Consider the following 25,491-nt stretch of genomic DNA (forward strand, 5'->3'; position numbering starts at 1 on the left):
TGATTTTTCTTTCTTTATTCCTATAGGAGTAACTGAAGAAGAGAAGCAGTTTCTCACTCCTCCAATGTTGAAATTTACAAGAAGCCTTTCAATGCCTGACACATCAGAGGATATTCCACCACCACCAGCCATCTCCCCTCCATCTCCACCTCATAATAATGCTCCTGTCCCAGCTGGTCGAGGATATGGCACCATCAGACCAGGCTTTACTTCACAGAGTCCTAATACAAACAGTACAGCCCCAGACAGAGGTGAAGGTGCTGGGTGGAGAGATCAGGGCATGTATTACAGAGACAGTCCCGAACAGTATGATTCAGAGGGGTACAATCACAGCCCAACGGCCCAGCAGAGTCTTCATATGCGGCGTGCCCAAATTCCTGAAAACCCTTACTCGGATGTGGGCAAGATGGGTCAAGCTGGACTGTTTGTGCCCAACAAGCCTGCCAGAAGGAAGGGAATGCTTGTCAAGCAGTCCAACGTAGAAGATAGTCCTGAGAAAACCTGCTCCATCCCGATTCCGACCATAATTATCAAAGAGCCCTCCACCAGCAGCAGCGGTAAGAGCAGTCAAGGGAGCAGCATGGAAATTGAGACGACCACACCGGATCACCCAGGACAACTGCGTCCTGAAGATGGCTTAAATCCAGGCAGTCCTTTTGCAGCTGCCATTGCCGGTGCAGTTAGAGACAGGGAGAAGAGGCTTGATGCTCATCGCAACTCCCCATCTTTTAAGTCAACAGATGCAGGTGATGAGGACGTGGTGCCTACACCAGCTCCACGTCTCAGACACTCCAAGTCAATTGATGAGGGTATGTTTAGCAGCGATGAGCGGCTGCGTAGGCTCATGGCACCTCCCTCATCACTACTTAGCATCCCTAGAGGTGGTGGCAACGTGACGGACTTCAACAGCCCTGAGCCCACCATGGTACGGGAACTGTTGAACACCCGTACAGGACACAGCCCGATCAGTCTGCCTGCTCATAAGACCTACAGCTCAGGAAGTGGGAATTACGTTCACCCAGTAACAGGCAAGCCACTAGACCCCAATTCACCATTAGCTTTAGCATTAGCTGCCAGAGATCGAGCCATGAGGGAACAATCACAGCCTCTTCCGCTAAAGAGTGACCCATTGAAACTTGATCTCAATAAACCGCTTTTTATCGACACCAAGCTTAGACCAAATGTGGAGGTTGGCTTCTCAAGCACCGCTACGATGGGCCGTCCCCGTGGGGGCCTGCGGAGGCAGATGACAGAGTCCAAATATGAGACTGAATCCAAGTATCAGCTTGATCTGGGCAAGCCTGAGAAGAGGCCTGAGGAGAAGAAGAACATGCTGATTGACATTGTAGACACTTCTCAGCAGAAGTCAGCTGGTCTGCTGATGGTACACACCACAGATGGGGCAAAATCGGAGGATAACAGCTTGTCAGAGGGCGACAGGGACGAGGCAGTGAGTCCCGACAACACCCCTGGGGAGCTTCGCGACCCCAACCAGCCAGCTCCCACTAACCCCCCAGCTCCCAAGGCGCTATCAGCTGCTCCACATGGCAAGACCATTATAACTGTTAGCTCAGTGGATGAGCCCGTCAAGCTGCCCTTCGGCATCCCTCCACCGCCCTTGGCCTCTGTCGACATCGATGAAGAGTTTGTGTTTGCTGAACCCCTACCACCCCCACTGGAGTTTGCCAACAGTTTTGACATTCCTGAAGACCAGGCGGGGACTATAGCTGAACTGCTCAAACAGAAAACAAATGGTACAAAAGGGCCTTCTCTTGCTCCCTATTATCCCTCGTTAGGTGGTGGGAATTCCGAAATCAAGAGACCAACCGTCCTCACAAACTGCACACCTCCCAGCTTCCCTCCAGGGCCCCTAGAGCCCTATGAACAAATCACTGACTCGGGCATTGAGGTAGACAGCCGGAGCAGCGGTGACCCCCAACTGGAGACCACCAGCACCATCTCTACTGTGTCCAGCATCTCCACCTTGTCTTCTGAAGGAGGCGAGACTCTAGACACATGCACCGTCTATGCAGATGGACAAGCCTTTCTGGTGGACAGGTCTCAGATCCTGTCCAAACCAAAACCCAAACCTGCCATCAAGAGCAATGCACTTTACAAGGACGCTTTGCCTGAGGAGAATGTGAGCTCTTTCAGAATGCCCTCCTCTGTCCCACCTCCGCCCCCTGGATCAATTCCACCAGAACCCTTGAAAACCCCAACGCAACGAACCTCAAAGCTGTGGGGGGACCCTCCAGAGATGAAAGGACCCCATGGCCCTGAAGCCAATTCAGTTCTGCAGCATGTGAACAAGGACAAAGCACCAAAGCCAGGGGAAGCGTTAGACTCTCCGACCGGATCCAGGACTCACTTCGGAACGAGGTATGCCCCCTTTCCTGCCTGTATCACAGGCTTACATTTAGGCTCTCAGATTAGTGTGTGTGCTCTGCTGGAGAACGAAAGAGTTGCCTAGCAACCCAATAATGAGAACAGCCTTGAGGACGAGATGAGCAACGTCAGTGTGATGATGAACACAGACCGTACCACAGAGGGGGGAGGGGTGTGTGTGTGTGTGTGTGTGTGTGTGTGTGTGCACGTAGTTACAACAAGATACATTTGTTACTTAGTTGTCACATCACCCAAACTGCTCCCACAAGACATCACTAGATTATTGTAAGTAATATCTTAAAGGGTTTTTATATTTCATTTTGACAAAATATTTAAGGTTATAAGGAGTTCCAATTTGCAGAAAACCTATTGAGCTACTATACTGTCTTCTGCTTTTTTATGGCTGCATCTTACTGCAGGTGGAACTTCGTAACTGATTTGGCATATATATATATATATATACATTGTATATATAGACACATTTGGTGTCCCAAAGGTTTTGTTAAAATTGCCTATTATTAAAGATTTTTTATCAATTCCTTCCACTATTGTTTTAAGTATTGTCATCAGTACTTTAATTGATAGTATTTTTATTCAATATATCTCATGTTGTCCCCCACCTTACATTTTTTTTCCACTGATGATTCCTACAGAGGAAGCTCATTAGGATTTAAAGATTATGTCATTTATTTTGCAAAATATGGGTTGTGTATGCTGATGGCTGCCACATTGCACAGGCAATGGTTGGCCATCGACATGGAGTCCCAAGTCTCATTCATTATTGAATGATGTTATTTACAGACCACAGAACTGACCCTAAAATGCACTTGTAGCCTAAGCAAAGCCCTATGTTTAGAAAACACAGAGCAAAGATGTCTTTTCTTTTCGCTGGGATTAAAAATAGATTTTTAGTGTGGAAGGTTACCATGTATCTTATTTGAATCATTAATCTTTTAATTCATAAGACCATGTCTGGGTGTGTCATTTATGCGTTATATATTGTTATTGATTTGTTTTTTAGATAAGTTAAAAGTAGTAATGTTTACATGAGTATATTATTGGTTTTATTTACATGTACTACATCAGATTGTAAAAGTTTAGTTAATGGAATGTAGGCCAATAAACCTTGGGTATAAAGGGAAACCTGGGGCAAGGACATTGCTTTGCTAAAGACCCTTACATTCACAGCCTCTTTAAAGCTAAACTACCTACCACTCACACTTTCAATAATGATGATTATAAACATTTTACTCTAATTGTGTTTTCTCATTACTGTTATACAGTAATAAAAATCATGCTGCTGGGAAAAACAAATCAGCATAAATAAAATTAATTACAACAAATACTTCCATAATGCTCAAATACTTTATCAGGGGCATTGAACTCCAGTCCTGGAGAGCCGCAGCCCTGCAGAGTTTAGCTCCAACCCTAATTAAAAGTCATCTGCCTGTAGAAACTGTTCAGACCTTGATTAGCTTGTTCAGGTGTGTTTGATTAGGGTTAAAGAAAAACTTCATGGGTTGAGGAACTTACCCAAAAAGAGCTGTGTGGGTATGTCTTCTGTTAGGATCTATTTATTTTCTAGGAAAAAAAATTATATTCATGTTTTCCATTGAAGATCAAGATGCTGCACTTGAGTTATAAGAATTTGAATAACAGCGCAAGAAAAAAAGTAAACTTACATTTTTTATTCATAAAAGTTCTTAACTTTATTGAACTTTATTAAAATGTATTAAAATGAGGAATTCCCTCTTCACAACGGGTGGATTTAAAGATTCTGGGGGGGGATCATTTTGACACATTGGGGCTACGTTAATCAAATTTAAAAATATATTTATAAGCCTTTTAATTTTTTTTATGAAAACAATATTGTAAGAATAAGTAGAATATGAGAAGAATAGGAAAAAAACTAAATGTGACTTATTTAATCATTCAATCAACTGATTGGTTCGAACAGCTGATTTATATTTTAGGAATAAAGCAACCATAACTAAATACTATCAACCCTACCTGCCCTAAATAGTATTGAAAATGACTATCACATAGAATTTAGCATAGTGTGCACATTGGGAGTCTATGAATGAATAATTAAGTCATCGACTCACTAGCTTAGTTAAAAAATGCATGTTCATTCATAAACGAGACACCACTGTGTTTAAATGGAGATAAAATATTTTCTTAGATGCAAAAAAGAGCAAAATGAGGAAACAGTGCTATAGTCAGACAATGTAAGTCACCTAATATTAACTTCTTGTTTATATTAAATCAGTATTACATTTATAAACTTTCTTAATAATTATTATTCCAGTATAATCAACAAGGCTCTCAACACTGCACAATGAATCTCTTATTTACATCGTGTCTACTTTGTTTATGAAAGAATTTGTTAGATATGTCTGTGATACATTACTCAAAGCAGCAAAAACACCTAGAAACCTTTAAAGCTCCCCTAAGCGCAAACACAAATATGCTCGGGTCAGTCGCATTGGTGCTCCTAAATACTTTTTCATAGTCTCACACAGATGCATTTGAGTGCGACTGAGAATATTAGAGCGCATCACCCAGCCTTGTGTGAATAAAATCAGGGTGATGTAGGCCATGGAGAGCACGCCGATGCACTATAGGGTTCAAAGACAGTCAGAGAAGGCCGGGCCGCTCTGTTTGTGGAATAAATAAAAAAATAAAGACAGTGTGTTATTTCTTTTTCGCTTATGTGGATGTAGCCTATTTCTTAATTTGATGTGAGATGAGTCAAATACTTTGTGTGGAAAATTCTTAAACTTTAAATTATATGCAGTCCCTCACTGAAATTCAAGGCCTGAAATGGTACGACTGACTAAAATTCTGTTCTGTTAGGTTTTTTTTCAGGGTTTATTACTTAGACATATCACTCATATTATCACTCTAGTTATATAGCAAAGTCTGATGAAGAGAGCACTGGACTTTTGATTTTCACCTGGTGCACAATAAAACACACAAAACATGAAAGAAGGACCTGCAGCCATATCATACAGACTTTAACTTGGATGAGTAAGCACCCAGAACACCCTAGCAACCACATAGCAATACTCTGCCAACCTCTCATAACACCCTAGCATCTTTTGCAGCAATATAGTTTTGCATTATCCCTTGAGGCTCATTAATACATATTCCTCACTTTTATTCTTTTGTTTTTGCAGAAATCAGGATGGTGTATCCCTCATCTCAGGTACACAGCAGAACACCACCGTTACCTTCACTGCCCAGCCTGGCCCCAACGTGCCTGCCCCGACACCGTGCCAACAGGCCGAGAGCCTGCCTCCCCACCATCACACCCCAAGCCCTATCATGTCCCCGCCAGACTCTGGCCTAAGCTGTGCCTCTTCCCTTCCGACCTCGGCCACTTCCCCCACCATGACGGACGTATTTGGTCTGCCCACGCCACCCCTCAGCCTGGGCACGGGGCGTAGCCGCTCCCCTTCCCCGCTCACCCTTATCCAGGCCACATCAAACAAGCCCTTTGCCACCAAACCCGTCCTCATGTGGAGCAAGCAGGATGTGGCCGACTGGCTTGAGAGCCTGAACCTGGGCGAGCACAGGGATGCCTTTATGGACAATGATATCGAGGGCAGCCATTTGCCCAACCTGCAAAAGGAGGATCTGATCGACTTGGGTGTGACTCGTGTGGGTCACAGAATGAACATCGAGCGGGCGCTAAAAGTACTCTTGGACAGATGAGACTGGGCAGATGTCCTCACCAGGACTCCGCGCATCTTGTTCATAAGCTTCTTTTTCCCTCTTCCCTTATTTCGGTTCACTAATTTGAACAGTTTGTTGTCCTATCATGCTTTCGGTGGAATTTAGGAACTCTCACATCCTGAAGAAACTCAAGCGTTCAAAATATCCGCGTAAGCACAAGCGGTTCCCTGCGTTTCTGTTCCACGAGCTCCGGCACCAGAGAGGACATTGAAGCCAACACACTGTATGGAAACTACAAACATGAGCTGACTATCCTTTGGCTTTTAAGGATTTTGGCCTCCTTTGAATGCACTGAAACCAGCAGAGCTGGGGATCCATTTTCTATCTTTGCTAAGACAATTCTACAGAGAATATTTCTTCAGGAAAAAAGGGAACCTTTGTCTATGTATCAGCTGCCTATGAAATAAATATCTTGCTTTTTTTTCCCTCCTACACCTTCGACCAAGAGGTACACGAATCTCGGAGATGTGATCAGCGGGCATTTAGATGTCCCTCAGTTCATTCGCTGACAGTCCTAGAAGGGCCGTGGTCACTTGAAAACAGAGGTGAAATCTCCCTACATGCGAACAAACGTAACCGTAGCAAGCAACAGGTCTCTCCACCATCTTGAATCTTCAAGTCTTGTAATACACTAACATTGGATGTTTGTCTGAATGATCAACAATTCTCTTGGGTCTTTGAATTGTGGTTTACTATTAGGTGTCTTCCATATGGTAAGGAGGTCTACGGCATTCCCACCGACATTTTAATTTGTACCTTTAGTCGATACTAGTTTGCGTTGCTAGTCATTATTAATTTCCAGTGGGTATGATTTGGAATAATGGGTCTTTACAGGAACACATAGGTTTAGTTTCATGGGTGAATGGAAAATAATTGGATTGAATTTTGTCAAATTCGACAGCTTTGAGTTAAACGCTGACACAATCACTCTGAAAGGGCCAGTATGTATCTGTCTTTTGCTTTTAAAATGTGATGAATTTTTCATTTAATCATTTATTTTTATGTACTGTATTTATTTTTTGGAATTATAATTCGCTAAATCATTTGATTGTTGGGTGGTAAAAAGGAACGTCCAGAAAACTACAGGAACCTCCTTAATCTATACATATCAATGTCGTCAATTGTAACTGATACAGGAGTTCATATCTGTAAATTGTTGAGTATTTATTTGTTTTGATTTAGATTTCAATTTCATTTGGACCTTTTTTTTTGCAACTAACTATAACACATTTTAAGCAAGATCAAAAGGTGTCAACTTTCATTTTTCAGTTTATTTCAAAATCAGAGTGCTTTTATTTCTCCTTTTCATTTTATGTCCTGCAGTCTTTTTGCTTTGCTCAACAATTGGAAGAAGTTATGATTTTGCTGTCTTACTACGTTATTAATTTAGATATGTAACTGCAATGTGTGCCTATCCGTGTTACAATTTGACACACCACAACATCTTTAGGTCATCTGAAGTTTAGTTGTGATCTTCTCATCGTTCGACACTCGTTTCTCAGAGATTTATCAATTACATCAGACTGTAAATGCCATAAAATCCCACAGGAACGGAATCTGACTAGAGATAATATTCATATTTGTGATTAAAACATCACAGAGGCACGAAGGGACAGCCAGCGTTATACATTTCACCTTCAGTATTAAGTTCAATGCACTGTGGGTAACGCCGGAACTGAGGGAAAGGCAATAGATGAGCTAGAGAATGGCTGTGAATGAAATGAAGTTATGACCGTTTAAAGTATGCAGTGAAGAGATTCAGAAATAAATTATATATATATATATGTTTGCTTATCTCTCAACCTTAGAGGAGTTAGAGTTATCATCTCTATATATCTTATTTTAGGAAACAGCACAGTATTTTAAAGATTTATAGAAATATTTATGAAATTTTTATGACATTTAACTCTGATATGTGGTGTGCCAAAAATCTATGTGGTATCAGTTAAGAAGCAATACACAAATTTAAAGAACACTGTTTGGTCTTTCTTTGCCAGTATTCCACGGTACAGTATATAATATTATGAAATGAAATTTACATATACATAGGTCTCAGTGAATTAGAAGATATGAAAAATAATGAGATAATGGCTGTCACCTGCTTCTTTTAGACTATGTAATTAAAGAAAGAAGTTCAAATGTAGAGTTGTGTGGTGTGTGTATACTTGGGAAAAACAAAACGAGCACGTATTTTAGGCCACCTGCGATGCGGTCACGTTTGCCTCGGCAAATTTCACGGGCGAAATGCAGTCATACATTCAGTCGTAAATACAGAAATATATTCCGCTTACAAGAGACGCTGTAACAGCCTGCTGTCTGCAGGGACGTGCAACTAAAGACAATATTTGCCTAGTAAATATATACGACGGAAACGTATAACTCGTTCGGTTTAGTTGAGTAGTTTTAATCCATACATTTTTTTGTTTACCTCAGTGAAGAGTGGCTCGCTCGAGTACCGCGCAGACCTCAGAACTGGCGGGAACTGCTATTACGATGGAGGACAGCGATTCGATCTACAGCTAATGTCTGCGTCTCTGTAAGTTACCGAAACAACGCATGAAAACACGATCTCTCAAGCTAAAACGCGACAGACAACTAATCGTCAAGCGCGGTTTCGTTTGCACGGTTCTTAGCTGAAAATTCAAGATGTATGTGTGTGTAAACTCAACCCTATTCGTAAGTTTAAAAAAAAAACAAACAAACAAAAAAAAAAACGTACTGACGACCGTACTCTGCTAGCGCGCGAACATTCGGTTCCTTGCACGCGAGCAGTCGAATTTTTTTGCGTTACGTAATTGAAAAATGTCTTCTTTTTGCCCGCGAAATTTCGCCAGCGTGACCGCACTTTTTACATAACCTGCAAACGGACACTTTATATACCTGGCAAATGCGCGCAGTTTCCGGTTTTGAAAACGCGTTTTATACGAAGAAGCGCAGAACTTTCGAGTAGGTTTTTTTTCTTCTTCTTCACGGTCGTCTCTCACGCGCTTCTTTGTGAGGAATGCGTTCCCTTGATCTATGTTGGGTGTAATTTTGTGTTAAAATTAGAATTCACGATTAAAATCAAAAGAGAGAAGTTTTTGTGACTGCACTTTCCTCCAGATCCCTCGATACTTATGCATTTGAAACGACCAAAATTCACGGGATATATATATATATATATATATATATATATATATATATATATATATATATATATATATATATATATATATGATTGCACAAGCTGTTTTGTCGATCTCACGTAGCTCTTGTTCATGTGTTCTGTTTACATAGTTTGTCTCGAGGCGGTTTTCTGTAAATTTGTTACATCCATTTCAGGGCTTGTTTTGCTTGAAATAAAATGTTCCCATCATCGGCATGCTTTTCAATGCTCTGTCATGACCACACACGCCGTCTTCTCATGTTTCAATCATGTATCAATCAACAGGATGGCCTTTTCATATATATATTTTTAACACAAACCCTGCCCTCTGGTGTTCGTAGTGTTTTTCCCCCCACAAGTCTTGTAATAAAACAAAAATATTTTTATGTGTTTTATTATTCATAGAATTCCCCATCGTGACACGGTTTCATGCGAATGAACATAACAGCTGAAAAAAATATACTTTCCCAAACGCCAGATCCAAAAATAAGCATTGTTTTAACATTAGTTAATGGTGAGCACATCGCTTTGAATTTCGTGGCTGAGCTGCGTCTGCAGATCACTCAGTTTCTTCTTGAGTACAGCGAAAGCTGACATGACGATGGTCTCTGGCCGAAGAGAACCGCAGGACTCAACGTTGTAATAGAACCTGGATAAAAAATAATAATAATGTAGATTTATACTGACGAGTCATTTTTTTGTATCAACCCTCTACTGAGGCATGCCTTCAGAACTGCTTTTTAATCCATACAAATATTTTAGTAAATAAGCGGCATTTTAAAGCAATCGTTTTAAACTGAAATTGTTTGTATTAATATTACCTATAGCAATATTGCAATAAGTTAAGTCTCATAATAGCAGACTTTTTCTATTTGTAGTTCAGAATTTTTGTATTCAGTTATTTAATGCTTTCAACATAAGTGCAACAGAGGGTTATTTATTAAGACAATAACTGCATATGCATATATCCTTCTGTGCATATGGTTTTTAACGTCCTTACCTTTCTGGCTTGCCGTTAGGATCGTATGGAGCTTGAACTCCATCCTCTTCGATTTCTGAATATTCGCTTTTAGGCCTGACAAGCAAAAGGTGAGTAAAAGTACGTAAATATACATGACATTTTTGTAAAAACCGAAACAAAATATATTAAGATTATCTAAATATATAAAAGAAAAAAATAAATACACAAACATGAATGAATAATTAATATAAAATAGTAATAATAAAAAAAAAAAAATCACATTTAAGGATTTTTCTGTGTACATTATATTATATATAAGTCTTCTGAGAAGCGGGTGTACATTTATGTACACTTAAACTTTTAATTTTTTTTTTTTTTTTAATTTAAAAATTAAAAAGTGTACATTTATGTACACTTAAAAAAAAAATTTAAATTACACATTGGCATTGGAGTACGTTTAAGACAATACTAATCAAGTCTTAAAAATTCAGCATTTAATTTTAGGTGTTGCCTGCCATTTCTTTATTAACTTCACTAGGAAATTTAAGTGACAGTAAATCCTACGCCGATTTTTCTGTGTACCCGATTACAAATGCGCTCAAACCGTGCTTTGAGAACCATACCATTCCTGTGGAATTGGGTACACCGTGTGTCTCAGCGCATTATCCGGGTCGTACTCAAAGGCCACCCCTGCGGTGGGATTCCATTTGGCGTGCTCCTTGCCGAAACCCTTTTTAGCGTATGCTCTGAGACGCAGCTCCTGACCCTTCCGCAGCTTCACCAACAGGATGTCTGCACCAAACCCCCAAATGATCAATACTAAAACGCGATAATGCAGAAAATGAAGAGAGGAATCTGACCCACCGTCCTGCTCCACGTAGTCGTTGGGATCGTTGTCTCGACTTCTGGATGTTACCTGAAGAGCAAGACGACGTAAGAAGCAGCCTAGTGCGTATATGTGAGTTTATTAGGAGACTCTACGTACGGGAATCACTCTGGGGTTATTGGACAGGAGATCTCGTGAGGTCACGTGTCGCGTCTGGTCTTCAGTGCATCTCACATCCAGCGTGAGCTCGACCGAACACTCCGGACAGAAATCATCGCACGTGCAGTCCTAATAGGAAACCAAAGAAAGCTAAATGTTATGCTTTACTTCAATCAGACGAGTCTTATGCATAAAAGCTGAAATGTTAGCGAGGTGTTTAATGCACTTACTCGCGAGTACTGCATCTTGTCAACAATGTCGTCGCTTGTGAGTGGAATTAGCCCTATGAAAGAGGAGCGGGATAAATATTTAGCGCTATAAGAAGAGTCATATGAAAGACTTGGAAAGATTTCGCACGCACGCACCCACTCTGTGTGCAATAAACTCATCGTGAAGCACAGAGGAGTTGGCATCAATCTGAACCCAATCGATAGCTGGCAAACAAGCACATTACATCAGATTAACAGATTTACAAGACAGTGCATAATTACATCAAGCAAAGGCATTATTAAATCAACCCCTTTTTGTATGAAAACTCAAGACAGAGGGTTCGATTCTTACCAATGGTTGGGACTTCTGACATGAACACACGTCGAATCGAATTCGCCACCCTGAAACGAATAACAGCGCAAATTTTACACTGTTCTAGCATTGTGCGGTTAATTCTCGTATTTTCAGAAATTTTAAAATTACTCATCTCTCCAAATGTTTGTCACTACTGAAACACTGCAATAATAATTTAGTTAGAAAATGATATTTCCTCAACGATGGTGTTTCGGTCGTGACAGTTTCAGTAGTGATCATTTAATGGGAAAGTTACACACAGATTTTTAAGAATTGCCTCAAAATAATGAGACCAGGAATGTTTCCTGATCATAAATGTAGGGGCGTAGCTACAAATCAGTCTCAGCCAATGAACTAAAACATAAACTGTTTTTGCAGTGAAACGAAAAATGTGTAAAGACAACAACGGAATAAAAAAAATTATTCATAAGTTTAAAGTTTGGGATAACCACCTCCCAGCTGAAAGTATCCATGATGATTTTACATATATTAAGCTTAATAATACTGTAAATGTTATTGTGAAGAATCTTAGTAAACACACACACACACACACCGTATTGTTCTTTTTTAAAGCTATTAAGTTTTAATATTATTAAGCATTAATAATACCACGGTGCCAGACACATATTTACCACAGTATTTACATGTTACTACAACAAAATGTACGAACGTATTTTCGACAGAGATAAAACATCGTTGGACTGTAGCTAGTGTTGGCATCACTCACGCGAGATCCGTGTTCTCGATCACAAACTTCACGTTCTCGTCCGTCAGCTCCGTGATTTTCACCGTGGGCTGATTGGCATACGGCATAGCGAAATTAGGCTGAAGATTAAGCTGATAAATAAACTAATTACATGTGCAGTGCTTTCATCCGCTCCAGCATCGACCGCCTCTTCTGCACAATAACAAACGACAGCAGTTCATTGGTCGCTTGCTGCCCTCATTCGTTAGCGTCCGGATCACTATAGTACTATTTCCGGTTAAACATAATAAAGGTCCTCGGAAGTCTTCGTGCGTCAATCTAGAGTAGAAGTCCTGTATTCACGGTGCTTTATTGACTTAACTTAATCAGTGAGCGACTTAAACGATGTATTAGTTCATTATAATGTTATCTCAAAATAGCATGTTCAATACAGTTATGCTAACTGCTGTAAACCAGCATTTGTATTAACATGAGTTAAATATCCAACAAAAATAGCAGACCAAGACACTTTTCAGTAAATAGGTTACCCTTTATTTCTTCTAATGAGGGACTCGCCAGTGAGTTTGACACAAACAGTATGAACATAGGACTCTCAAATACAATTTACATTTATATTCTTTTTCTTTTTACAAATGCAGAGAAATGCCTGAAGAGAAAACGGCCTCCTCGTTGGGCTCAGGTTAAGATGCAGACAAAGGAATTAGGTATGGCACAGCTGACCCACTAAAGGTGCGACAATCCACCCTGTATAGTAACACAGTCACTTTCACTGCAAAACTTTTGAATTGTTTAGATGCTTTAGTGCAGGTGTGTGACGTATCAGACATTTGTGCTGCACAGCTGAGGAGTAAAAGACATGACAAAACGAAGGCAGGGGCATCAGAAGAACTCATCGCCTCTGGTTCATCCCTGTTAGGTTCTTCAGCTGAATGAGAAGAGAGCTTACAATTACAATTAAATCAAATGAAACACTTTAATTTCAGGGAATGTTTAAATATTCAATCATTAAACAATAAAGAACGTCAAATTAAATGTTATTTATAATTAATATTTACTAAATTATAATAAAAAATAGAAAAAAACTTTAAATTACATTATTTTATACTATATAGTTCATTTATAAATATTTATGCTTAATTAAAAAAACAAAATTAAGCATTTGCTAGACTTAAAGCAAACATTTCCCTTTCATATAAATGACTAAAATACAGTCCTCTCTTAATAGGTGTAGTGATATTAGGGCTAATATATTTATTTCTGTAAACTGTACAATTTTAATTTAATTTAATTTTACCGTAATAGCGGCTCCCATAAGTCCTTGAACCACAGCTTCTCCTGTTGCTTGCACCTATAACAAACATCATCCAGTATATCAGTGATAACTTTTAAGGGGCATATATATACCAGGTGCAAAAAAGCTGATTTTTTTTTGTTTGCTCCTCATCAGCTACGGAAAGCTAGACTGTAATCACCTGTTTAGCCGTGTTTGCCATGTTAACTACGTCCTTTATTCGATTGTCGAGAAAGGCCCACGTCTCTTCGAAGTCAGGAGAGGAGTCCTGCACCATCACCAGCTCTGTGGTGTTATAGATCCCGGTCAGCGCCGCCCGCCGTGTGTACCAGTTGACCTGCTCAAGAGAAACGCAGAAGAAATCCGGCGGATGAGCAGACCAAAGCAAGGAAGGAGGAAGCGAGTGGGATCAAAGAAGCCACTCACGTCCGTCGAGCGATCACCTGCGTAGTACCAGATGTCGTCTACCATCGTGGACAGGTGCTTCAGGCTGTCGGGGATGTTGTGGGGCAGTAGCAGGATGCTCATGGCCTGCAAAGACAGAAGACACACAACACTGAGGGGCATCCATCAGTTCTTATGAATTATTGCTTTTTAAAAAAGAAAAACCTCAAGTTGCATGAGCTAGAGGATACCTGGGGCCATGTGTCAATATAAGGAATCAACATCCGCAGTCTGGTCTCCACAGCATCTTTCAGAAACTCAGCTGTTTTCTTTGATCTAATGCATAAGAAAAATTCATGTAGGGATTCATGTAGGTATTAAATAGAACAACAAAGTTATTATCCTTTGCCCAGTAGTATATATATATATATATATATATATATATATATATATATATATATATATATATATATATATATATATATATATATATATATATATATATATATTCATAACAAATATTAATCCCTTTAAAACAAAACAGGTAAACTTAAAGATTTTAAACCAGCAATGATATAATTAATCCAAAATAATCCCACAATACAACTGAAAAAAAATATATAATAATAATTAATTTTAAATAAATTTAAATCAGTGATGCTGTCATTTATTCGGAATAAACAAACACCAGGCTGCACAGTTAAATCCTTGCATCGCATCCATAGAAATGTCATTTTCAAAAAGGATCCACCCCTAGCACTCGTTTAAGTATATTAGGATGTTAAATGATTAATAATATTGAACTCACTCTGCCTGGCCAAGCTGGATCTGGTTATTTTGCTCTGCGAGTGTCTCAGCAAGTTGAGTGTTACACTGCGCAATGAAATGCAGGACCAGGTCTCCGGCTCCATTGTTGAACAGCCCAGTAGAAGCTGATGACAGGCCAAGAGTCTAAATCACAGAGCGTATTATTATTACGATTATATTATCGAATACAATATTTACGTTTAATGTTAGCATAACTGCTTTAAGAAACCAACCTCTGCTCCAGCTGCGATGGTCTCCACAGTCCAGCCGTGCTGCGGAACAAACTCTAGAGCCGCGGTCAGGATACGAGCTTGAAGCTGCTCTTCAGTCTCATAGTCTTCACCATGTTCACCACTCTGATCCTGAAAACTAGGGAGGCCAAATGTACAAATTTAGATTAAATGACTGCAAGGTTGACAAATTTAAGGGGATAGTTTACCCAAAAATTAAAATTATCCCATGAGTTACCCTCAAGCCGTCCTAGACTTTCTTCTTTCAGACGAATACAATCAAAATGAAAAACTTAATGGCCTCTCTATGCTTTATAATGGCAGTGAAAAAGTGCATCCATGCATCATAAAAAGAACTCCACATTGCTCCGGGGAGTTAATAAAGGCCTTCTGAAGTGAATGAATGCGTGTGTGCTACAAACAAGAGAGCAAAACAAAACACAAGGTCACAAATAAGAAGTTCAAAATAAGGAAAATGTGCCAGGAGGAGACTGGTTTTCCTTTGCTGTAAATAAAACTTGGTTCTCGCAAGACTAGAATATTCTAACCTGGGGATAATTTTCATTTTTGGGTGAACTGTCCCTTTATTTCGTCAGGTCTGGAGAGTTGGGGCTCAAACCTGGTGTTCGGCTGGGGTTCTTCTGTAGATTCTCCCTGCGTTGAAGAAGAGCTTTCTCCGGCTGTGTGAGCCTCATGGTAGGATGGAGGTGGCACAGAGGTGTCACTTTTAGCGTCACTGGCCAGTCGTAACAGGACTGCACGATGGAATCCACGTCTCACATTGCTGCACTGTGGACTGAGTATGCCTCGAACTGCCACTGTATATAGGTGCATGCAACATAACTACAATGCAACAAATCTCTCGATAAATTAAATCATAAAGCATGCTCTATATCAATAAAGCTTGCACAATGAGCCTTCAGTATTTTACTTATCACATATTGGGTCAGACTGAATGGAAAGTGAAAATAAAAGCTATGCAAACACGAGTTAATTGGAAATTGTGCATGTATTTATATTTCCTATATTGCAATAGAATCTGATTTAAACACTAGACTGAACTTTCTGCAGAGCAACTGTATTCAACCAGCTCCGTTCAAGTAAACCACTATTTTAATATGCATTTGCCATCCGATTGAGTCACACAGACTGTCACGGGCACTTTCTGTTTGCAAACGCAATCCTGCCCTTCATGGTCACCTTCTGTAGTCGCCCAGCTGACTTACATTTGCCATACTTGGAAGCAGGCAGAACTATTTACAAGGTACAAAAGCCCTCGGTAGCCGTCACGTGTGACTGCAGTCAACTTTTTAAAAACAAAGACTGTGGACTGAAATGTTAAAGCCAGACGCTTCTCGCGTTGCCCGCTTACCGCTGCTGAGACCCCGCAAGGCCCTTCCAGCTCTCAGTCCTCTAATCAGCGCCGCCATATCCAACCACGACGGGCTAGCGTTGCGATACACAGCATAGCAAACGATGTCAGCTGGGAACTCTTCCTAAAAGTCATTGTTACTGTAGGAGGCGCTCAACGGCCCAGTAAACCGAATTCGCCGTTGAGCTGTATTTATATCTCACTACTCTTATTTCCCGCTGTCATCATTTTATAATATCAAGCACAATAACTTACATGCATATATTTACATGCAATAGAATCTACAATGAAAAATATATATATCTGTCTCAGCAAAGTTTTATATATTTATTATATAAAATGCCTTGTTAGGTAACCATATACAAAGGGGATTGGTCCACTGTAACAGCGTGGGGAGAAGTAACATGTACCACGTGACAACGCCGTTTACGTGCTGCAGCAATGGCGGTTTTGATTTCGGGATAACAGCACTAATAAAAAATATATTTTTATTATATTTATAATATACATACATTAATTTATATACGAACATCGGTTTTTATGTCTATTATATAAATCAATCAGAGAAATATTATGCACTAGTATGTTGATGGCCGCTCTATGCTTTTTTTCTAGAAATAGCAAATGTCGTCATTTCAGCGCGACGCCTAGGCGCAGTAACCTGCGACATTATAACTGCGACATCTATTGTGACCGGTGTTGGATAAACGTTCTTTAACAGGTCGGACATCTGTTTTTTCAGAAAAACTACTTTCTGTGGACATTCTATTTATTGGAGTGTTTTTATGGTATTTGCTTTTATGAATGTTAAGAGCCTTTTTGTTACATTGTAATTGATACCTATCTGTGAAACGCAACCGTGTGTGTTTACCTTGTGTTGAAACTGCCCCGTCATTATGAGGCAGCAGATCTGACTGTAGATAGTCACTTGTAATGTTTAGTGTATATAATGTTCAAAACACGCATTTGAGCCTTTAATGTGAATGTACGCGTGTATTAGTAGGTGATGGCGGACCTTGGACTGAAGGACGGGGACAGAGTGCTGCTGATATGGACCTCATCTCCCTCTGGACTGAAAGAGTTTGCTGAAAGCATTGGCACTATGGTTGGTAACCAGAGTCTGGTGTCTTTGGAGAACATGGAAAGACTACAACTTTGTAAGTACAAAGGCATATGCGTTTATTACTGTCAAGTCTCGATCTAAATTAAAGCATGTCAGGAATCATTCTCCCGTCAAATATGTCTGTTTTAGCTTCTCACGCAGCTTCCAGTTATGACTGGGTTCTGTCAGGCCTGCTGACCGACAGCTCACCAATCCACAGTTCAGAAATGTTGGCCGAGATGGCCAGAGTAATGAAACCTGGTGGCCAACTTGTGCTAGAAGAGCCGGTAACAGGTATCTGAATCAGAACGGCATGAATCAGTGCTAATGGTTCGTCTCTGGTTTCTAATGTTTAATCTGTTTTTCGTAGGATCTGAGGACAATGGTGTGAGAACTGCTGGGAAACTAATGTCAGCTCTTAAACTGTCTGGTTTAGTATCTGTCACTGAGGTCAGTATTCAGTGTTTGATATGGGTGGTATAGATAAATAATATACAGATTTATTTGCATATTAGTATTTTTAATATTGTAATTTTAGTATTTTAACAATTGTAATAATATTGCTAATTTTAAAAAGACTGAAAAATGCCTCACATGAAGACTTTACTGATGAAGCAAATATTTGTCCCAGGTGAGGACAGAGCCGTTGAGCCCAGAAGCAGCCACAGATCTGAAAACACGCACAGGGTTCCAGGGAAACGGGATTTTAAGGATGCGCATGTCGGCATCTAAACCTAACTTTGAGGTCGGATCCTCAACACAACTGAAACTTTCCTTTGGCAAGAAAACCACTACAACAGGTCTTTGGTTTTTAAGCATTGACTCGTTGAATGAAATACAAGTTTTCATCTCCCAGTTCTAATTGAGTTACAACACAAATATATAGTAAATGAATAACTTCCAATTTTGAGATGAACACAAATTTCTAAAAATAGGTAAACTCACTTCTGAGAAAAAGCCATAAATGTGAGCGGTAAACTCAAAATTACGAACCTATAATTGCAAGATATGCACTCTAATTTTGAGATCATAACAATGGCATAACCAGCTTTCATGCATGCTGATGCATCAATTAAAAAAGCAATTTAATAAATTCACAACAATTGTTTTCTGCAGAGAAACCAGCTCTTGATCCAAGCACCGCACAAAAGTGGACTCTGTCTGTCAATGATATGGATGATGATGATGTGGTATGTAAAGATCAGTTCAGGAGTCTGTCAATCTTGTACCTTTTTGTTTATCACCAACCACTTTGTGTTATTCCTGTGTAGGATTTAGTAGATTCAGATGCACTTTTGGATGCTGATGATCTAAAAAAGCCTGACCCATCCTCTCTCAAAGCGTCCTGTGGAGATGACTCCAAAAAGAAAAAGAAGGCCTGCAAAAATTGGTGATTACCACAAAAAAAAAAAAAAGGATGCAAGTCCTAAAGAATGTATCCATCTAACTAACTCCAATGCTCTTTGTCTGTAGCACTTGTGGTCTTGCTGAAGAATTGGAAAAAGAGAGTAAAGCAACTCAGAAAGCAAGCCAACCCAAATCAGCCTGTGGAAGCGTACGTATTTTTATAATTCTATTACTTTCTTTCTACAACTTATTACTTTGAAGTTTTGTATAACTTATCACCTGACCTAATTTTCCTGTATAGTGTTATCTGGGCGATGCCTTCCGTTGTGCCAGCTGTCCATATTTAGGCATGCCTGCCTTCAAACCAGGAGAAAAGGTTCTGCTTGCCAACACTGATATAGCAGATGCATAGACACTCACTTCTGAAACATCTTTACATTCCGTTATCATTCTGCAACGTTGAGGCCCAGATTCCGTATACATCTGTGTAATCAACAGGGAAGCAGTTCACATCTGACCGTTAAATGCACTAAATTACCCATATATGAATATGTCATGCGCTGTTTGGTTGTAAATGTCTGAATCAGAAAAGAGTCAAAATAGGAATAGATCTCTGCATTACATTATCTCATCTTCATGTACAAGAAACATACATCCACACTGAGTGTAATTTGTTTTTATTTGAAAATTCAAAGCAGCTGGTCAGGTATTTTGAATAGAATAACTCGATTTATTTTAAGCTGAAATCAAATGCTTAATAAAATTTGTTAAATAACACACTTTTGACTCATTTTTACACTGCAAGACAACACTTCATATCACTACTTAAAACAGCATGAGACTTGCGTAGCACCATAGACTTGGAAATGAATCTCTGCATTCATTCGTAGTTTCTTAAGCTGTTTAACTGTGAAATATAATAAGGATAAAAAACTCACACAAGGTCAGCAACTTAAACTCTTTGGATAAGCGTTGTCTTGGAATAAATGTAAACAACTGATGGCCTAGTTTATATGAGTCTTGGTCAGCGGTCAAGGTTCGGTGATGGAGAAGTACATTTTAATGTCACCAGTATGAGGTTCAAAGGTTAAATTGTAGGAAAGATCTTCCCTTCCACCACCAGAAGTTTCCTTCGTGGATCTGAAAAAGAACACTCCTTGTTTCCGGTGTGGGCTCCATTCACAAACTCCCTGTGGAATGAGAAAAGCAATTAAGGTGAAGAGGTCAAGAGGACTTTCAATTCAACCTTCATTGAGGAAGATTTATGGAGACTGACATTTCATCTGAATGCAGATATTGTTTGTACAACAAACAAGATAATTTTAGCAGATACCTCTTGGCTGACTGGTTTAGTTAGGCCCATGCTTACAGTGATGTCCTCGGTCAGCTGATACTCCATCCAGAGAGCGACACCGTGACAGCGCCCTCTCCTGAAACATTATCAGAGCCTGTGAGTATCATGCAAGAGCAACCTAGCATCAGCTATATAATATCTATTAGTTGTAATACATTATTTTGGACATTAACTTTGAGCAAAAGTAAAGTGACGTTACCAAATGCTTTTTATAACAATTTGTAATTTTTGAGCAAAATTAGCCTATAAGAATGATTTCTGAAGTCAGTTTTGACATGACAAAACAACTTTAAAATAGAAAAGTTATTTTATATAATCATATTTTTTTACTGTATTTTTCCAGCAGCACTGGTGAGCCTAAGAGACATCTTAAAATATTACATACTCAAATCAGTATTTATGATATACAGGTGAATCTAAAATATATATTTTGTCTAACTACTGAGTGCATAAAAGAACACTTTAATACTTTTGAATAATGTAAAATTATTAATCTATATTTTACAATTTTTAAACAATTTTTAAATTCTGACATCTATATTATAAATGACACACATTTGCATTAATATAATAATTCTATTATACATAATTATAATTACTTTCTGAGTTAATAATAATACTATTATGTTTTACACAATGTAATAACTGTAATATTCATATACCCTGTAAATGGCACAGTTCCATCACCGCTAACTGGCTGTTCAGGGACACATTGCGTAAAATCAAATGTCATAACCGGCTGAGGTTTGGTAAGAGCTCGACACGGATATTCCCACAGCGGATGCGGCTCGGCCTCCCAGGATTCACGGTAATCCAAAGACTGCTGTGGGTGGAGTTCATCACAAAAGCATATTAATCAACTGCATACAGATTTCACCCAAACTCGTAACACCTGCAACCAGTCATTACCTGAATCATCTCATCCATTGGACTGACGTCGAAGCCCTCACAAACACCACAAGGACTTCGGATTCTCCACAGATCCTAATTGACTACAGAAGTCAGTAAATGTATACCACAGAATCTATATCCAAAAGAATTAATAAAATAAATGTTTACCTGAAACTCGACAGCAACTATGTACATTGTGGCAGCACGGGGCAAGATGGTGGCATTGGGATGGAGCAGTTGTGCAACAGCGGTGCGGCAGTACCAGAAAAACAGAGAGTGCCATGGAAGAAGACTGGTGCTAAAATACGGCTCTCCCATCAATACTGAAATCTGAAACATGTAAGTCAGTATATATCTTTTGTAACATTAGAAATGTTCTTAATGTCAATTTAAATCAACAGTGCATCCTTGCTGAACTGTGTGTTATTTTAAAAAACAAACACTGTGACACAAATTCATGATTCCAGAGTCTTTGGTGTGTACCTGATTTCCTTCTAAATCGGCCAATGAGAGCTGCTCGGGTCGTATTCCCAGCAGATGCACTCCATGCTTCAGTGAGTTGGCATGCAGCAACTGTGAGCAGGAAATAAAACCTTTCATTACCAACCAATCCTGTCTTAACTTATGTAAGTAATTATTTAGTAGATTCAGAAATCCCACCTGTTCGATCACTTGTTTCGCCATGCCAGAGTTTTCCAAACTGAACACCTGAAAACACAGAGGCAGAAAGATATACGGTATGTTCCGGGCAGTGTTTTAACAGATACAAGTACAACAGATAAGGTGAGACAAATACAAATTATTCACTTAATACTTATTATTGACAGATTAAAACAGATTATTTACCTAATATTGCACTATTTGTTCAACAGTATGCGTACATAAAACTCTACTGAAAACAAATTCAAGTATTTTAGTGTGCAAGGTACTTATAATTTACTTGTACTACTATAATGTACTACTTATTTGCTAAAAATTGTTTATTTTTGTTCAAAACCCCCAAGCACTGCACTGTTAGCATAGCAACATGCTAACATCAAACTAAGTCAACTGCAAGTTGTGTGGCACAGAGTTGCTAATAATTTACTTAAAATAATTCAGTTACTTAAGTCTTAAAGTCAAAAAATTAAGTCATCTTTTACTTAAAAGTCCCCATTAAGCTTAGGATGCTCAGAAGGACTCACGCAAAACAAAACAAAAAACCCCTCACCTTTTTAGATCCAAGCAGATGAGCAAAAATGGGTAGCAGGCTACCATCGCTGACAGACAAACACACACTGTCTGGTTTCAGAATCTGCAAGAATACACGAAACACTCAATTTTGAGCCATTGCCCGTGAACAGAGTTGAGCACTTTAAGCTTACGTTAGTCATTAGAGTTAGCTTACACTGCGTAATGCATTCACGTAACTCTCTGTCCTCTGTTCGTCATTCAGTTCCCCGAAGCGAGGCCTCGTCCAGACCAGGTGGGCCTGACAGGTGCAGCAAGGTCGAAACTTTGCCAATTTGACATCATTTTGTTCACTATAAAACAGAACAGTACAGTGCTAAAAAAAACAGCATATGCTGGTTAGGTATGTTTTGATGCTGGTTTATGCTGGTCGTGTGCTGGGAAAAAAAACTGCATAAAAATAGCATATGCTGTTTTTTTTTTTCACCAGGGTCCTCAGAGATTATTTATGTTCAGTCTAAGTTAAAACTAAGAACTTATGTCTAAACAAACACCGCTCAAAATCAGCTCACCTCTGCTTAAGACTGTACCAGAGACTGTAGTCGTCATGGGAAACGATTAAATTCAGCTCTTCTCCTTCTGACACGTTCTCCTCCGCAGGAAGGAAGTAGACACTCTGCATCCAGTGATCCCTCCACTGCACATCACGCGATGAAAAAAGTCAAATATACTCATACCAAGTCAAAGAAAGTTAATTGTCACACAGTGTTCCTATGAAAGGGACCTCTAGCAAAGTTCAATAGAGCTGTTATTTTTAGTTTTGTTATTAAAAAGTATTCTTGTAGCTTCATAAGACTACGGTTGTACCACTGATGGCAGATGGAGTATTCTGATGGTGTCTTTCATAATATAGTACTTACAGGGTAAGAATGAGGATCTGAGTAGTTCCAGCTGGGGGCCATAGTGCACACAATGTTGCCATCAGGGTCCATGTCGATATCCCACCAGGATAAGACCACCTGCGCCCTCCCGCTGGTCTGGGCCTTGAACTGTGCCATGTAGGACTGAGCAGCGCTGCTTACCGGCTTGCTGAAATCCACACTAGAGTGGAAGAGTATGTGAGTCACACAGACAAAAAAAAAGACAAATACGTTTAAACTAAATCACAACCCAGACTCGTACCTGAACATGGTGCAGACGGGCCCGAGGGGGGTGAAAGACTCTGGCGGCACCTGGCTAAGCTGGATGTCACAGACAGAGGGCGTTCCTGCGCACTTCACCACAGCAGGAGGGGGAAGCAGTTTGTTCCCATCCACCTCTATGGGTTGGAGCTGAGACCATTTCCAAAGCATGTCTGACTCCACCAGCTGGGCATAGATCGTTGCACGATGTGGCACGGCTTCGCAACCTGCCTGCGTCAGCGAGAGCAGCTCCATTGAAACACTTCAAAGGTGCAGCGAAATGTTAAACTGCAATTTGCAACTCTATTTACCTGCACAAGGTGCAGGTGTGCGTGTTCGTAGCTGGGCAATGCTCCTTCGCCGATCAGCTCTGTATCAAACAGCTCTGTCACAAGAATGTTAGCTTGTTCTTGCATGTCTCCATCTGCAGATACAAATACATTTACATTTGCAAGAATGCAATGCAAAGTGACGCAGAAGAATCTATATATCTATGTTTTATAACTTCACATAATTTAAATCTTTATATTATTTTATAATATTCATAGATTTAAAAAAAATATATAATTTGTAATATTGAGTGATATACACAAAAGAAAGTTCTGAAGTGTCTTATCATATATTATAATATGGCCTGAATGCTGTAATGATCAATTAACATTCAGGACTGTAATTATCAGTTGTATAATTACTACTACTTTATAAAACTCTACGCACTGAACCTACCTAATCTAGCCTGTTTAAAAGTCTTATTGGTGGTGGTCTAACCTGGTCCAACCGTAACCTCTGTGGAGTGTTTGTTGATGACCCTGATTTTATCCGAGAAGCCATTCCTCTCCACGATGCAAGCGGCAGCCTGCGCCATGGGTTTGAACACCTGTATGGGATTCATATATTGGTCTTCATTCGAACTGAATGTTACATCTCAACATTCAATACGTGAGCGACATTAGCGAGCACCTCAATAGCATAGCAGCAATCGGCTCCAGCCGTCACAGCCATCATGGAGAGCAAACCCGTCCCCGTGCCGATGTCCAGGACCACCACCCGTTCACCGCGTGCCTTTACTCTGCTCACCGCAGCTCGGATGCCTTCGTAGTATTTCTCATTCTTAATTACACAAAGAAGAAAAAGATTAGCAACATTTCTGCTTTTCTATGTCTATATGCATTGGGAAATATTAGCAATTAAGCTGATCATAAAGGGATAATGGCTTCCAAAAAAAGTGAACATTCTGTCATTTATCCACTGTTATGTTGTTCTGATTTGCTCTTTTCATTTTTATTGTTTTTTGCGATATTGCAAGACATCATAACTCACTCTGTCTTTGTCGTGAAGCATATCTGCATAGCAGGACCTGGGAAAGAGAAACGGGAACAATTATCAGGACAGGCCCGTATAATTTACCCACATGTCCCATGACAGGATATCACAAGACTGCAATTCGATTAAGTGTAATTGATAATCCAGCACTGCCACCAAAACACACTTTCCACGTGTACGAACAAGAACAGCAACAAGTCACCGTCCAGTGTTTTCATCCCGTTATTTTGATAGATTAAAAAAATAAAAAAAAAACAATATAATTGATCACTTCTACAGAACCAGACAAGGATCGGTGATGTTACACGAGATGGTTTACACACCTCGCAATCTCCTGATGGTAATCATACTCCTCGCTTTCCTCAACCCAATCCAGCGCTCCGGTTGTTGGATTTGCACGACCGCAAAATGTCTTCATTGTCATTTCAGTTATACGTGAACAAACTTATTTATTAATTTATTTTGTACTATAACGCCTAGATCGTTCACAAGTAGATTAATCCAACATGATCTCTCAGGGCGCGGCCATGTTTTTTTAAGTCACGCCCCTAAGAT

General features: G+C 39.7%; 5 protein-coding genes and 1 long non-coding RNA gene across 14 annotated transcripts in view; 3 read left to right on the forward strand and 3 right to left on the reverse strand.

The window, feature by feature from the left end:
- The window catches only part of shank2b (SH3 and multiple ankyrin repeat domains 2b), an 83,752-nt gene extending 75,486 nt beyond the window's left edge, over nt 1-8,266 (forward strand). For all 6 annotated transcript variants that reach the window (XM_043227634.1, XM_043227635.1, XM_043227636.1 and 3 more), the window contains 2 exons: nt 27-2,379; nt 5,565-8,266. In XM_043227634.1, coding sequence (XP_043083569.1) covers nt 27-2,379; nt 5,565-6,102 — 2,891 coding nt within the window. In that variant the 3' untranslated portion in view covers nt 6,103-8,266. The remainder of the gene's footprint in view (nt 1-26; nt 2,380-5,564) is intronic.
- Nucleotides 8,267-9,646: 1,380 nt separating this feature from the next.
- Nucleotides 9,647-12,709, reverse strand: polr2c (RNA polymerase II subunit C). The gene is made up of 9 exons (XM_043227641.1): nt 12,506-12,709; nt 11,776-11,825; nt 11,580-11,648; nt 11,445-11,497; nt 11,215-11,343; nt 11,094-11,145; nt 10,853-11,021; nt 10,269-10,343; nt 9,647-9,917 (listed from the first exon to the last, which is right to left on the reverse strand). The coding sequence occupies exons 1-9, from the start codon at nt 12,589-12,591 to the stop codon at nt 9,773-9,775; spliced, it is 828 nt and encodes a 275-aa protein (XP_043083576.1). The 5' UTR covers nt 12,592-12,709; the 3' UTR covers nt 9,647-9,772.
- Nucleotides 12,710-12,992: 283 nt separating this feature from the next.
- coq9 (coenzyme Q9 homolog (S. cerevisiae)) lies at nt 12,993-16,725 on the reverse strand. The gene is made up of 9 exons (XM_043227213.1): nt 16,569-16,725; nt 15,816-16,014; nt 15,200-15,335; nt 14,968-15,110; nt 14,411-14,495; nt 14,202-14,306; nt 13,957-14,112; nt 13,779-13,832; nt 12,993-13,409 (listed from the first exon to the last, which is right to left on the reverse strand). Exons 1-9 carry the CDS (start codon nt 16,624-16,626, stop codon nt 13,374-13,376), a joined length of 972 nt encoding a protein of 323 aa, XP_043083148.1. The 5' UTR covers nt 16,627-16,725; the 3' UTR covers nt 12,993-13,373.
- Nucleotides 16,726-17,183: 458 nt separating this feature from the next.
- Nucleotides 17,184-19,794, forward strand: ciapin1 (cytokine induced apoptosis inhibitor 1). Of its 3 annotated transcripts, none has more exons than XM_043227733.1 (9): nt 17,184-17,289; nt 17,569-17,725; nt 17,821-17,964; nt 18,041-18,120; nt 18,302-18,470; nt 18,787-18,860; nt 18,942-19,060; nt 19,144-19,225; nt 19,319-19,794. In XM_043227733.1, the coding sequence occupies exons 2-9, from the start codon at nt 17,575-17,577 to the stop codon at nt 19,427-19,429; spliced, it is 930 nt and encodes a 309-aa protein (XP_043083668.1). In that variant the 5' UTR covers nt 17,184-17,289; nt 17,569-17,574; the 3' UTR covers nt 19,430-19,794. The 3 variants fall into 3 exon arrangements, with proteins under 3 accessions (XP_043083668.1, XP_043083669.1, XP_043083670.1); XM_043227734.1 differs by having other exon boundaries at nt 17,187-17,289; nt 17,572-17,725; XM_043227735.1 differs by having other exon boundaries at nt 17,235-17,356.
- prmt7 (protein arginine methyltransferase 7) lies at nt 19,678-25,488 on the reverse strand. 2 transcript variants are annotated; one of them, XM_043227732.1, is made up of 17 exons: nt 25,260-25,488; nt 24,934-24,970; nt 24,574-24,723; nt 24,382-24,490; nt 23,925-24,037; nt 23,615-23,844; nt 23,353-23,533; nt 23,005-23,129; nt 22,650-22,785; nt 22,473-22,556; nt 21,923-21,970; nt 21,746-21,835; nt 21,431-21,592; nt 21,281-21,355; nt 21,034-21,191; nt 20,351-20,447; nt 19,678-20,207 (listed from the first exon to the last, which is right to left on the reverse strand). In XM_043227732.1, the coding sequence occupies exons 1-17, from the start codon at nt 25,358-25,360 to the stop codon at nt 20,049-20,051; spliced, it is 2,055 nt and encodes a 684-aa protein (XP_043083667.1). In that variant the 5' UTR covers nt 25,361-25,488; the 3' UTR covers nt 19,678-20,048. The 2 variants fall into 2 exon arrangements, with proteins under 2 accessions (XP_043083667.1, XP_043083666.1); XM_043227731.1 differs by having other exon boundaries at nt 21,034-21,194.
- On the forward strand, nt 21,466-21,872 carry LOC122330587. The gene is made up of 2 exons (XR_006248035.1): nt 21,466-21,601; nt 21,730-21,872. It is a non-coding gene; the product is annotated as an uncharacterized LOC122330587 (long non-coding RNA).
- Nucleotides 25,489-25,491: the final 3 nt, after the last annotated feature.

This window comes from Puntigrus tetrazona, chromosome 25, assembly GCF_018831695.1.
Source record: "Puntigrus tetrazona isolate hp1 chromosome 25, ASM1883169v1, whole genome shotgun sequence".
Taxonomy (NCBI): Eukaryota; Metazoa; Chordata; class Actinopteri; order Cypriniformes; family Cyprinidae; genus Puntigrus; species Puntigrus tetrazona.

What these genes read in the sequence shown, in the direction of transcription:
- polr2c (XM_043227641.1), bottom strand. Translation starts at nt 12,591, where the DNA reads ATGCCGTATGCCAATCAGCCCACGGTGAAAATCACGGAGCTGACGGAC. An exon ending in ACAAGATGCAGTACTCGCGA is followed by an intron (nt 11,344 to 11,444) that starts GTAAGTGCATTA and finishes GTTTCCTATTAG; the next exon opens with GACTGCACGTGCGATGATTT. An exon ending in ATAACCCCAGAGTGATTCCC is followed by an intron (nt 11,146 to 11,214) that starts GTACGTAGAGTC and finishes CTTGCTCTTCAG; the next exon opens with GTAACATCCAGAAGTCGAGA.
- coq9 (XM_043227213.1), bottom strand. Translation starts at nt 16,626, where the DNA reads ATGGCGGCGCTGATTAGAGGACTGAGAGCTGGAAGGGCCTTGCGGGGT. An exon ending in GAACCCCAGCCGAACACCAG is followed by an intron (nt 15,336 to 15,815) that starts GTTTGAGCCCCA and finishes TGGCCTCCCTAG; the next exon opens with TTTTCAGGATCAGAGTGGTG. An exon ending in ATCCAGCTTGGCCAGGCAGA is followed by an intron (nt 14,496 to 14,967) that starts GTGAGTTCAATA and finishes CTTATGCATTAG; the next exon opens with ATCAAAGAAAACAGCTGAGT.
- prmt7 (XM_043227731.1), bottom strand. Translation starts at nt 25,360, where the DNA reads ATGACAATGAAGACATTTTGCGGTCGTGCAAATCCAACAACCGGAGCG. An exon ending in CACACCTGCACCTTGTGCAG is followed by an intron (nt 23,845 to 23,924) that starts GTAAATAGAGTT and finishes TCGCTGACGCAG; the next exon opens with GCAGGTTGCGAAGCCGTGCC. An exon ending in CCGATTTAGAAGGAAATCAG is followed by an intron (nt 21,593 to 21,745) that starts GTACACACCAAA and finishes TACATGTTTCAG; the next exon opens with ATTTCAGTATTGATGGGAGA.
- ciapin1 (XM_043227733.1), top strand. Translation starts at nt 17,575, where the DNA reads ATGGCGGACCTTGGACTGAAGGACGGGGACAGAGTGCTGCTGATATGG. An exon ending in CAAGAAAACCACTACAACAG is followed by an intron (nt 18,471 to 18,786) that starts GTCTTTGGTTTT and finishes TGTTTTCTGCAG; the next exon opens with AGAAACCAGCTCTTGATCCA. An exon ending in CCAAATCAGCCTGTGGAAGC is followed by an intron (nt 19,226 to 19,318) that starts GTACGTATTTTT and finishes TTTCCTGTATAG; the next exon opens with TGTTATCTGGGCGATGCCTT.